The following is a 13435-nucleotide window of genomic DNA, read 5'->3' on the forward strand; positions in this document are numbered from 1 at the left end:
GACAGCAGAGCAGTAGCTCAGCTTATGGAGACTGCTGCTCTCCTTAGGCAACAACAAAATTATTCCAACAGAAACTAAGATAAAGGATCCCTTAAAAAGGACAGGCCCTTACTGAGGGCCCAGAATAGATACTGTGCCACGGGAGACATTCCAGAAAGCTGGAACTGACTGGTACCTGCAGGAGTATCACAGCATGCAGGCAGATAATGACCATGACTGGTGGTATCTCCTGCATGAACTCAAGCAGGAAAACAGGAGAGGAATCATGACCTGGCCTTTTCACAGGGACTAGCACTCAAGCAGATGCACTAAAGGGTCGAGTTATCTGCTGGTTAAGAAATTATTATTTTGCTTTGATGAACTAAGAAAACTGACAATAAAGAGCTCTTCTAGTCATGGTACTTCTCTTGAATTTGGTCCCAAATTCCTGCAAAAACTCAAAGGGGATTTTGTCAAATCAAGGAAATAAAAGTTTTCTCCAGCTCCAATCCTATTATGGACAGATCTTATTCTGATTCTTTCACTAGATTTTAATGCTCAATAAAAGGGAATTTTGATAAAACTAAAAGCTGATTTCCACCAACACCTACTTTTATTTGCATGCACACTGAAGATCTACGACAATACACAACACAAAGAGCTTTCATTCATGAAAGCAATCCAGTACACAAAAGACTATTTAGAAAGGATTCATGAGGTGACTAAGGCTTTGAAGATCAAGCTGTTAATGATGATAATATTACTGTAAGCATTTCTCAAGCTAAACTGTAGATGTCTTAGACAGAAGAAGGACAAGTTCAAGACATTTTGAGTCTTTCAGTTTTTCCCACATTGCATTTCTAATACTCATGGGATTTCCAGTTCTCAGGCACTTTCCTTGCAATGACATTTGACATTCGTTGCTACAAAATAATTTACAATCTCTAGGAGATCTGGGACCCTCTAAACCATTAAAGCACTTCAAAAAGTTTTGATTCTGCATGCCTGCCTTCAAGTGGGCAAACTGTGAGTATCACCTTAAAGTTAATCTTCTAAATTAGACCTATGTAAAACATTAAGTCTCGCACCAGCTCTAGGTGTTCTTCCTGCAGGTTTGGAGGCAGTGTTTTCATGTAGGAATCCTTCAGTGGCTTCCAACCTAACTGTTGCGGGTCCATATAGATCATACCACACCTGGGAAGAACAAAAAGCTATGGTACAGGAATAGATGTGCAAGGCGGGGCAGTTCAAGTTTGAATGCTTTCTCATTACCTGCTGACAGTTGCTGGAGATGCCTCCTCTAAGTCTGCTGGCTCAAAGATTAAACTCATTTTTGAATTCATCTGAATTATTTCACCACTCATTAAGCATAGCTAGAAGAAGAGCATCACATAAACTTGATCAAGTCATGTCAGTGCTGATCGTCCAGTCAAAGAAATGCCTGTCATAAAATCACTGAACACTCCCTCATTCATATTCTCACAACACATGATATTTTGTGACCTTGTCTCAACTTTTCCACATGTTACTGTAATGGCTTGCAAAGACACAGAGAACAATGCTCTATCTTTAAATAACTCTGCAAGGAAAAGCAGTTACGATCTGCAGCTTTTTTTTAGTTAATTTATTCACTAAGTAATTTAAGCTAGTTCAGTTTTCAGTTACAGAACCGAGTTTATATATTTCGGCTTCCTAAAAGGGTCAATAAGAAAGCCTCAGTGAGCAACCTCATTTCACTAAAGTAGGAGCAAGACAAGGCTTCTAGGGAGAAGTAACAGCTTAATATTATCTACTAAAACCACTCACATAATTGGGGAAAAAAGCAATGCTTTTAAGCACATCATTCTTTCCTGGGTCTCAGACCTCCCTTGACTAACATGGTAACAACATTGCTACTACTAAAATAAAGTATATATATTCAAGAATGAGGTTACTGGAAAAAATTAGGCTACCTTTTTATTATCATCCAGGACAGTATTCATGTTCTCTATCCAAACTGCATCCACTGGGCCATCAAAAATAATCCACTTCCGATCATCTGTAGTAGAAGATGCTTGCTCCCTGAAGGCATTTGCAAGAACTCCATCTGTCCACTCATGGCTTGAAGGATCAAAACTGCCATACAACTGTCCCATAGTAATTGCTTTGGGATTAATAACTTTGTATTCAACAGCAAATTCATCCATGGATTTTGCTGTGTAAAAAGACAAATAGATGACCTTGAGAATTTGATAGGTTAGTTTCATTCAACAACTTAAGTACAGAACAAGAAGATTCCTGAGGATCCTACTTTAGCTGCCCAAGGCAAAAAAACCCCAGACATTTGGCAGCTAGGTGGTATTAACTAAGAAATTCCCTTACTTATACAAGGAAAGTACAAAGTCCTATGTGCAAAAGCACATGAGAACAAGGAAAAGCAGAGCAGAATACTTTCTATATGTCTATGGGAGTTACTTACAATGTCCCTATCAGAGCTAGTTTTTTCAAGAGTATTATGCACAAATACCATGCTTAACAAAATTCATAAAAGCATAAACATATTAGTATTTTTTACTATTCCAGTAAATGCAGACAAAAATGCTTCCAGACAAATACATCAGACAAAAATAGCTCAATGAATAGACACTTCCCAGTCAAGAAAGCAGAATATAGGACAATTAACAACCTGGGCATATCTCTGCAAAGGAAAAACATTAGTCATAGAATTAACTTCATTTCATGAGAAGTTTGTGGCTGAACAACGTTACCTGCGCACAAATCGCCAAGGGCTCCAGCTAGCACTTTGTATGCACAGGTCTTCCCACTCAAAGGGTCTCCAACAATCATGAAACCATGGCGCACCAGCATCATTTCATATATCTGCATCAGTGACAAGATACTGATTCTTCAACATAGCACAAAATCAAGCATCATGTGTATGGAACTAGAGGTATCTCTCCTACACTCAGATGTGACAGGACAAAATATCAGCCAAATATCTGCAGTCTATATTAAGGCTGACCGAAGTGTTAACCCGAATCAGAAGGCAGTCATATTATTATGGCAATTCTCACTGGTATCATTTAAGTCATTGCCCCCAGACATCCTCCCTTTCTCCTTGCTAAATGTCATCCCTCATGACAGCATCATTGTATAGGGTGTGAGTGCACTAACCAGACACTGCAGATCATGGCCCAGTGTAAAAGCCTAAACTGAAATCAATGGTTACCAATGACGCCAACACAAACAGATCGAAATTACAGTTCTGAGGATCTGTCACATGACTTGTCCCACAGAAGCTGACTTTGGGCTGCAAGAGTGGTAACTTCTTCAGTCACCCCACAAGATCTTGCCAGAACTCAAGTCAAAGCCTTTAAACAGAACATCTTCAAATACACCTGTAAGAAGCCCTAAGAAGATTTTTTTTTTTAATCTCAGGTTAAGGCTGATCTTTTCTGGTTTAGCTTAAACCCCTATTTAAATGAAAGATAATGCATGGTTTGCAAAGCAGCATAAGCCAAGTCTGAGAATAAGCCATAAAGTCTGAACTGCTGTTTGGAGGGGCCTTCATGATCCTGCCCCAGGCCATGCATTTTTGTCCTCACCATTACTCTGACACTAGGCTGGCACTACTCACAAGAAAAAAAAAAGTTTAGCATTCTTTAAAAGGTCACTAATACTGGTAAATGGGAGACAATGGGTACACAGAGCTGGAGGTGAAGCATAAGCAAGAGCGAGAAAGTCATCTCTTTCAAGACTTTTCAAGAAGACTGTGAGCAAAATGGGAACAAGGCCTGACTCCCAGTCCACCGTTCTATTCACTAAGCTACAGCTAGCAACAGATTCAGTTTAATTTTCTGTCCTGAACCATAAAACCTACAATGTGGCTGCACATGTTAGCATCTTCACAGGCTGAATTAAAAAAAAAAAAAAAAAAAAAAAAAAATCACTATGAGCAAAGCGTGCTTTTACTCCATGATTTTTACTCAGTGAAAATACACTGTAATATTCTGCTAATTGGTCATGGAAACTATTAGCTATTCTTTCATGACACAGACAGTGAATGAAGATTGTTTCTGCTCTCACACTTTTCTCCCCAGAAGTATGTGAAAATAAACCTGAATAATTTTTCCAATGAACCATGTTACTGGTTGAAGATTCATTTTTTTAATATTTTCAGTTAGTGCCTTGACAAATAGGTCATAGTCTGGTGTAGGAAGAACCACTCCAGGAAATAGGTCAGATATGATGCCCTGTTAAGGAAACACAGAATAGAACACTATTCAAACACAGATTACAAAAAGGGAAAATTCCCAAAGCATAAAAATCTACAGTTAAAACAATATTTATACAGGTAACAGGAGCTTAAGAGGAAGTGTCCTCAGCTGGCCAAAACTAACTTCTAGGCAAACCATAGCCATGAAAGTATTCTGTATGCATGAGACAGAAACAAGTGTCCGCACTTTTCATACACACACTGGTATTGTAAAAGGAACCTTAACCTTCTGCAAATTTGCCCCAAAGAGTATTACAGGAAAGGATGTTGAAAGAGGCTGAAAGAATTTCAGTGATTAAATAGAAGGGTATGTGTTCTGAAATTTCAGAGCAATGACTCTGTGTGTCATTGCTTTTAGGTCTTTAATATTGATTCCTTTATAGCTTAACATAGTCTTTATTTTCTATTAAAAAGCAGCATGCAAACAGAAATGTAATAATTTTCATCCTGACTTCAAATTTCTAATTGACAGTAATTTAGTTGTCCACATCGGTTTCACAGCACAAAGCCAGAAAGCAAACTTCAAAGAATGGTTTCCATGAATGAAACAGCACAAAGTTACTTTTAGCAAGATATCTTTTATAAAACACTTTATAGAATAACTTAAAAGACATCACTGGAAGTTTGTTTTTCAGAATAGTACAAACAGAACCAAAGAGTACATCCAGAGCAGTGGACTGAAATAACTCTACACTATTATGGCAGCATCTAGATCAAACTGTTCTAAATTAAGATAATGACCTGTTTCTGTAGGTTCTTATAATGGACCTCATTATCACAAAACTTACTGGCCTGATAGCTTACCTGAAACAATGGCACATCCTGTGCCAAGAATTTGGCCAAGTTAACATCCAGCAAAGCCCGAAGTAACAATACGCTTTCATTTTCAGTTGGATACTTCAGTTTTAAGTTTCCTGCTGCTGCCAGGACAGACTTAACAGCACGCATTCCATAATCATAGTGATGCTGAGAGGACAGCTGCTCAGAGCACAAACGGTAAGTGGCAACGATTTTCTGGGCAAGACTGTGGATATTAAAATATCACATGTAGAATGAAAATATCTCACCATGCAAGGAAAATAATTTAAATACCTATATACACAAAGTAACTGCAGTGATTATCAAACACATCAGCTGACAAGATGGCCCAAGACACCTCGGAAGCAGAGCTGTGGATTATATCATGCCAGAGCACATGTGTGTCATTTAGGAATTCTGTTTGATATTATGATACATTTTCCAAATGATCCTGTGTAGAGGTGCATATCCATCAACACGAGGAGGTAAATGAGAATTGATGATGAAGCAAGAGATTAAAAAGTACTTTCTGGAGAAATAGAGCATAGACAGCCTTCCAGAATTATATGCCTCAAACACATGTAATACACCTTATAGAGGAATGAGGTATATTAGACTCAATTGACGTGGAAAATTAAGCATGTCTTACCTCCGAGAGTCCAGAAATCCCATTGCATAAAGTGAAATTTCTCCAATCAAAGCATAATCTGGAACCATCATGGCAACTGTTCGGAACAGTGCCTGTAAGAAAAAAAAGTAAGCTATAAGCTTAGACTACGGAATGTGGTAATAACTTGTGCCTGTTTTGTAAGAATAGTATCTCTCCAGAAATTAATTAACTTCTATACTCTGTATCCCATTTTCATGGCTTTAGGAATCATCTGAAATCTATGAGATTGCAATAGAATTCTATTCTATTCTGATCTTATCAAAAGGTTCAAGAGGTCTGGCCTAAACACTGTAGGAACAAATATTTAGAAAGAGTCATTATCCTAAAAAACTATTATTAGAGGAAAAGGGAGGTGTTATTCTTCTCACTTTCATAACACACAAACTAGCACATGGTATGGTTAATGTCATGTAAAAAGTCATGCAAAAAATTGTGGCAAAGCTAGGAAAAGAACTAGGAACATATCAGTCTCTGCAGTGCCTCAGCAACTTGCAAAGTTACAATAAATTTAAATTGGGGTTTGGATCACCAAGCCATTGTAAACCAGGAAAATTTCCACTTAGAGCACCATTAAAGCTGTGAACTGGTGTCAGTATGATTAGACTGAGACCCTTCATCTGTGCCTTTTGTACAACCCTAAATGTTTATTAAAGCTTATTGAAAAGCACAGCAGAATATACTTGAATGGGTTATCAGTGTATTATTTGATTGCTGCCTTCCTTTTCTTATTACAATAGATCAGAAGTTATAAATTCTGTTTAATTTCTACAAGAAATCAGGATTCCAGATTTACCTTCAGATTATCAGGCAACTCTGCCCGTCCAGCATACCCAGGGTTCATCGTAATAAACACAGCACATGTAGGATTAAGAGAGATCTCTGTCCCTTCAAAGATGAATGTTTTGAGTTTGCGAATAATAGCTTGCTGGATGCTAAGTATCTGTTGGGCAACTACAGATAATACTTCAACCTAATAAAGACAAAACAGTTTGGAAAACATAAAACACTTAGAGACAACATAAAATTTTTTTGTTTGTATATTTTGATGGCTTTATTTGCATTCCTCCAGGTGAAAGTCACCCCATGTCTGTTAACTGAGCCTAAATGTTAGATGTCTATTGAAGCAATCTTCTGAAAGTTAGTGCCACCATTCCATACTCAACCAATGTAGACAGTTCAACAGAGGCTTCTAAAAGTCTCCAGAAAGAAGTATCATCTGCCTGAATGTAGACATCTAAGTTAAGTGGACAGGAACTCCCCCTGGAGGCCTCCAAAAGCACTCTCCTTTCACCTCAGATAAAGATTTTAGGCTCTTCAGAAAGACTGATTCACTCAATGCCCCAAATCGAGGGTGAAGGTAAAGAATGAGTAAGGCAGCCTAGGGCCAATCCTCAGTGCTTTGAAGTATCAAGGTAACAAAATACTGGTAAATGAGAATGCTAACACTTGAATTCATTAAAAAATAAGTTACAAATGGAGAAATTAACATGTTAAGGATACTAAAAGATACAAAATAGATCTTAATGGAATTTCCACATTTACTAGTATTTACTTAAATCTAACTCCACCAAAATTACAGTAAAACTTAGCCAAAGTCAGTGACCAAATTAAAAAACAAAACAATAAAATCAGAGCAAGACCAAGTTGGGGATTAGATGTGTCTGGTTACACAGCTAGTTAATCAGGTCACTCAGCTAGTCATTACAGGAATCCTCCATGGGGATTTGTCTACCTTATGCTGAACAAAGATAAACACAGCCCCACAGCTGTAGCTTGACTTCTCAAGGAGAAGAGAAGGACAGTTCTTTCCCTACGAATGAGTGTCACATACAAAAGAGGAAATTGCACAGGCATAATTTTTCCAGCTAAAATAACCCAGAACACAAGAATTCTGCAACACAGCACACATGGGCATGTGCTCCTGCAGCAGGCAGCCTAGACCACAAATAAAAGTAGGAAATCTGCAATAATGCTGTCATAGCTAAATCTAAAAGCTCTTGTGTCTTAAATTAAAGCTTTATCATTTTATTTGGCTGAGTTAAAACATTACCTCAATCCTGTTGAACTCATCAAAGCAGGACCATGCACCAGATTGTGCCAACCCCTTAAAGAACTTGCCCATTGCCTTGTAATCGAGACCATCAGAGCAATTAAAAACCACACACTACAACAAAAACACACAGAGAACATCTCTCAATATTAACACAAAGTCCACTATAAAATTCTTAGCATCTAAAATGGGAAGGGATTATTATTGCTATATTGTATTACAATTCTAGGATGCCATATAAACGCAATCCTAAATGAGTGCTTCTTATCAATTATTTCCATGAATAAAGAAGAGGTACAGAACAAGCAGTATTTGCTTAAGAATGGCATTTCAAGGAATATCTACCAAAACATAAACAATGGAAATAAAAAAGTTTTTTTGGTACCTGCTTAGCTAGTGCTTTTGCTAGATCTTTTGTTGTTTCTGTTTTGCCAGTCCCAGCAGGTCCTTCTGGAGCACCACCAAGATTTAATTTCAAGGCACCCATTAATGTCCTACATAAACAAGAACAGAGGCATTAGAAATAGTAATCTTTAATGGCAGATTGTTTCTGAAGGGATGGATTTATTTGTTCCCTGCTGACTTTGCAGCTTGCCCTAAAAAACCAGTATTGTCTCATAACTGATTCCCAATTGTGGAAGCTCACATTCACCCACTTGGCCTACAAGCAATGTTAAGACTTTTTATTACATGCATCCAACCCTGTATATCCCCAATTACACAAGCAAATGCAGAGTGCCATAAGCAAAACGGCAGAGTTTGCAAAAACACATTTTCATCAAGTGGCACTCCTCATGACAGGAACTTGAAGCTCGCTTTATAAATGAAGTCAGTCTTCAGAAATGGCTGAGAAAGCATAAAGGGTGTTTCATAAACGTGGGAATCGCATTGCTCTCCAAGAGATTTTCATACTAAAAATTAAACCTCTGTTAACACTGGGATGATCTGATTATTTTACAAAAGCCTCATTCAAAGGCTTTGCCACCAAAAGCAGTTAACTGTTGAATAGAGTCTGCTTGCTCACTGCTTGCTCTGAAACTACATCTGGCACAGCTGACTGCATAGTCTTAGTTTAGATTGAGCTAATCCCAATGACAGCAACCCCAGTTTACAGCTAATGCACCAGCCACGTGGCTCTTTCAACACCACTGTGAACATCAAAAGATTAAGCATTTGCCAAACATAGGCACTTTACTACAAGTGCCTTCTACACGATGGTGAGTTCACAGCTCAGTGCTGAGTAAAATTTTTATATCCTCACCATATATTTGCCTGGAGATACTTAAAGAAAGTTCTTTAAACCTTTGACCTAAAATTACCTGCTGAGATGACCTGTGTCTCCAAGCACCTACCAGAAGTGAAATACCAAATGCCCCTGAATACTTCAGCCTTGGGGGATGAAGTATTTCCATTTCAACCTTTTGCAAGCAAGTGGAGAAGCAGGAAGCTAACTGCATTCAAACATCTGTGAAGGACTCTGTAATTACCTCATTTATTTTACAGGCAGGCATACCCTACCTATATGTCTTATTTCAAAGAAATTAATTGACCAGTGCTACTCTAGAGTTCTTTACAGTTCCAGTACAATGAGCTGCCAGCTCTTTTCAGAAGCACATTCTTGGATACAACAGAGACTATTACTCTACTGGTGTAGAAACCTATACACTGTAAATATTTTACCATATTTGTGCAAAGAACATATGTAAGATTTGCTTCCAAATCCTACAGGAAAATCTTAGCTGCTGAGGTTCCTGCTAATTATTAACTGTAACAAATGAAAGTATATACAGATCTATCAAAAAAATTAAAACATTATTCACAAACAACATGGCCTTACCTATAACATCGATCTGTTAGTGGGGTTATAACCAGACGTAGAGAATTGCCCAGATACTCATAACCATATTTGGCTTCTGTTGTAATCATTCGCACTATAACATCCTTCTCTTCCCAGTAGTATCTCAGCTGAGAAATCCACTGGAAGTCATTCAGATCTGTGATTCTGTCTTCAACCAATTTAGCAACCACATCACGAGCTGCAGAGCAAGAGTCAGGTTATTTGAAAAAATCTAAACACTTCTACTATGCTAGCTTACTTAAAACAACATATAAGTAAACTAACATTTACTTATAGCTAAGTAAGAGTAAATCAACATTTAGAGTAGTAGGCTGGCTTTCATGTTAGAAAGGAATCTGCATCTGTTTTGCATAGGGAATCAGCTTAATTTGATCTAGATTCCAGTGCCTGTTCTAAGTAGATGGGAGATAGTTATGCAGGACTGAGCAATCTCCATCTGCCCAAAGACATTGCACAATAACTCTGTAAAGGTTGTTTGAAGTTAAAGAAAGCATTTTAGCTGCCTCTTGCAAATAATTCACCCAACTAACGATAGCAGCACTGCCCCAGATGTAACATGAGTACCAGGAACTGCACATTACCATGCACGTCAATGACAGTAAGAGCTCCAAGTGTCAGCCGGGCTCCACTGGACAGCCTTCCTCTCACTAACTCAACAATGTCCCCAATTTGTAGATTGCTCTTCTCCAAGAAATCCTGTCACAGAAACAGAACACAGGCATTAATGTAATGCTGTAGCTAGCAGTTCCTAAGCTCCCATGGATGCCGTCATTGGAGACAGTCCTTCCAACAAAACATAGTCATGGAAGTCCTGGCACTATAGAAACATTTAAAATTCTTTTGATATACTGGCATTTCATTTTACTACGACCACTTCAAGAAGTTTTATGGCCTGAAAATAGTGTAAGCAGAAGTCTTATCTTTCTTGCTAACAGAAATGCCAAAATTCTATGATAGGAGGTAAGCAGATTCTCTCTGTTGGGTAAATTTGGATTAGATTTCTTCTGTAAATTAGTAGTAATTTGTAAATAAAATTAATAGAAATCTAAGATTCTCCTAACTTTACTATAAACATTTTAAACTGTTTTATCATTACTGAATAGAAAGTACAATGGGACAGAGTGCACCCTCAGCAAGTCTGCAGATGACACAAAACTGGGAGGAGCATTTGATAAACCAGCTGGGTATCTGCCATTGAGAGGAACCTCAACAGACTGAAGAAACAGGCAGACAGGAACCTCGTGAAGTTCAACAAAAGGGAACATCCTGTATCTGGGAAGGAAAAACCCCATGTGCCAGTACATGCTGGTGGCCAACCAGCTGGAAAGCACCTCTGCAAAACAGGACCTGCATGCTGGTGGACACCAAGCTGAACATAAGCCATCAAAGTACCCTTGAGGCAAAGAACAGCAACAGCATCCTTGGCTGCATTAGGAAGAACATTACTAGCAGGTCAAGGGATGTGATCCTTCCCCTCTAGTCAGCACTGCTGACACCACATCTGGAGTGCTGTGTCAGTTTTCGGCTCCCTCACAGAAGACAGGCAAGGGCATACTGGAGCAAGTCCATTAGCAATCTGGTTCAGTTGGCCCTGCTTTAAGCAGGGGTTGGACTACATGATGTGCAGGGGTCCCTTATATTCTGTGATTCACTGTTCTGTTATTCCTTCTTATTTTTCCTAACCTATGGATCGTTCAGGATATTTTCTTTGAAAGCAGTAAGTATTTTCAGTTCTGATTGTTCTGACTGGATATGTAGAATAAGATCTTCAACTGGTATTAAAGAACACAGGCAAGTTAAACCTAAGATATTCAGTAATAATACAGAAACAAAGAGCTAACACTAAAATTTAGTACTTGGTGTGAAGTTTATTATAACTTTACAATTTCCACATTTAAAAAGCAGCTCAAACACTCTGTTGACAGAATTAATCCCCAAATAAATCCTCATCCACCTACAAAACAAAAAGGAAGCTACAAACACGTAAAGAAAGCATCTTGTATGAAACAAAAAAATTGGCTGCTGCACCTTTATCATGAGGAGGATCTAGCAATGACCAGACAAGTAACTGTACCATTCTGTAACGAGAGATTTCTGACTGCACTTTCCCTGGGGCTTCACACATAAAGACAGGAGTTAGAAATAAAACAGTGTTTAACCACATTCTATCACTTTTTGTTTGGTATTTTTATTTACACCAGTATCACTTGTAAAAAACAAGTAATAATATTTCCTTCAGTGGGTCTTCTCCTGATACACAAAGCAAATGAGAACAAGCCCCTGCTAAGACACAAGAAAAAAGGAAATGGACAGAAAATAAATCACGCTGCGTGAGTAAACCATGGTATGTTGTTGACTGAGGATCTTCTTTGCTAGAAGGAGCTTTTTATTACTAAGCACTAAACTCTGATTAATTAATAGAAAGGTAGAAGAAAATCTTACTTGTAAAGTTCCTTTCCTTATCGCCTCACACACTTCTTCTGTCCAGTAAATGGATGAAACACAAATAACCACCTGTCCAGGCCACTGAAGTACCCATGTTTTTCGAGGAACCTTAAACAAAAAGATCCATTCCAGACACAGAAAGTCATACAAATGATTAGATTATGGCACTGATAAAAATTACTTTTCCCCAAATTTCTTTTGTCTCATGCTGCAAATAAATGAGAATCAGCATGGAATGCTTTGATACTTTTTCTTCAAGAAATTCAGAGTTAAAACTTCCCTACTGAACAAGGAGAGCTGGATTCCACTTTGCTTCAAACACATTTCCCTGGTTAAGAATTTGAGCAATCTGTTCACGTACAATTGCTTGCGAAATCTATTTTATACTATAATTCAGGAACAATTACCTTGATATATGCTCTGAGGCCATCTTGAAGAACTTGTCTTACACTGGCCAGCATCATTTCCTCTACTTGCAAAAGCCATTTTTCTACCATGCCCTTCAAAAAAGAAAAACAGTTAAAGAGTCAATACACGTTTCCTGATTATATATTCCTCTTAAAGGACAAATTCTTTAAAATGTGTGAGGCTTAAATATGCTTTCTTTTGATCTGGGTGTGGTATATAGGAGGAAGAAAGGTTGAAATTTCCCAAATTCTGACACGCAATACTGCAGTTTAGCACTGTCTGAAGGCAGGTAAATCAAGCTAATTCTAAAGACAATCTAGCTGAAGAAACAGCTGGATATGTTTCATGTCAGATAAATAAAAAACACAGATCACAGCTTGCATGGTCAGTTAAGCTTGATCATTTTAACCCAGGGCATGTTTTGTTCCTGGATGATTAAGGGAAAAAGGGTATGTAACTCACAACACACCCCACCTTTCATCTCTTTTTGGTTACTATACAGCAATTCGGCTCCATACCTTCATGTTGAGAACAGCAGAAAAAGCCAGAACTGCGATACTTTTCAAAACTTATAATGCTACTATTTCTACACAGATCCATTTTGAACTAATGCTCTGATTCTCCATTGCTAGCCATTCATCATTTCCCTCATTCCTCTCTGTTTCAGCCATGCTGTGCAATGTTACATACATATGTATATAGAGAGATTGGTTGATATGTATCTTATCTATCAAACTATCTACATCTTAGAAGTAGTAGGTGTACAAAGCCGCAGAAAAGCGCCTAGAGGAATTTACCCCAAAATTTGGGACAATATTACTCCTTTTTGTAGGAAATCCTTTTTGTTCTAGAATACCAGTCTGCACTTTCACTTCCTCAACACCTTTCATGATCAGATCTTAAGTGTTTTAAACCTCATTCCCCCAAAAACATAAACTTTAGGCAATGTATTAATTTAATATCATATAGGGA

General features: G+C 38.0%; 1 protein-coding gene across 1 annotated transcript in view; it reads right to left on the reverse strand.

Annotated features, from left to right (window-relative positions):
• DNAH3 (dynein, axonemal, heavy chain 3) overlaps nt 1-13435 on the reverse strand; it is a 60216-nt gene that overhangs the window by 22662 nt on the left and 24119 nt on the right. Inside the window, exons 23-36 of the mRNA XM_010285741.1 lie at nt 12463-12555; nt 12053-12163; nt 10192-10306; nt 9590-9788; nt 8138-8246; nt 7753-7866; nt 6496-6672; nt 5682-5773; nt 5039-5258; nt 4077-4211; nt 2727-2838; nt 1932-2173; nt 1252-1352; nt 1068-1173 (exon numbers count right to left, since the gene is read on the reverse strand). Coding sequence (XP_010284043.1) covers nt 1068-1173; nt 1252-1352; nt 1932-2173; nt 2727-2838; nt 4077-4211; nt 5039-5258; nt 5682-5773; nt 6496-6672; nt 7753-7866; nt 8138-8246; nt 9590-9788; nt 10192-10306; nt 12053-12163; nt 12463-12555 — 1926 coding nt within the window. The remainder of the gene's footprint in view (nt 1-1067; nt 1174-1251; nt 1353-1931; nt 2174-2726; nt 2839-4076; nt 4212-5038; nt 5259-5681; nt 5774-6495; nt 6673-7752; nt 7867-8137; nt 8247-9589; nt 9789-10191; nt 10307-12052; nt 12164-12462; nt 12556-13435) is intronic.

This window comes from Phaethon lepturus, unplaced genomic scaffold (genome assembly GCF_000687285.1).
Source record: "Phaethon lepturus isolate BGI_N335 unplaced genomic scaffold, ASM68728v1 scaffold2254, whole genome shotgun sequence".
NCBI lineage: Eukaryota > Metazoa > Chordata > Aves > Phaethontiformes > Phaethontidae > Phaethon > Phaethon lepturus.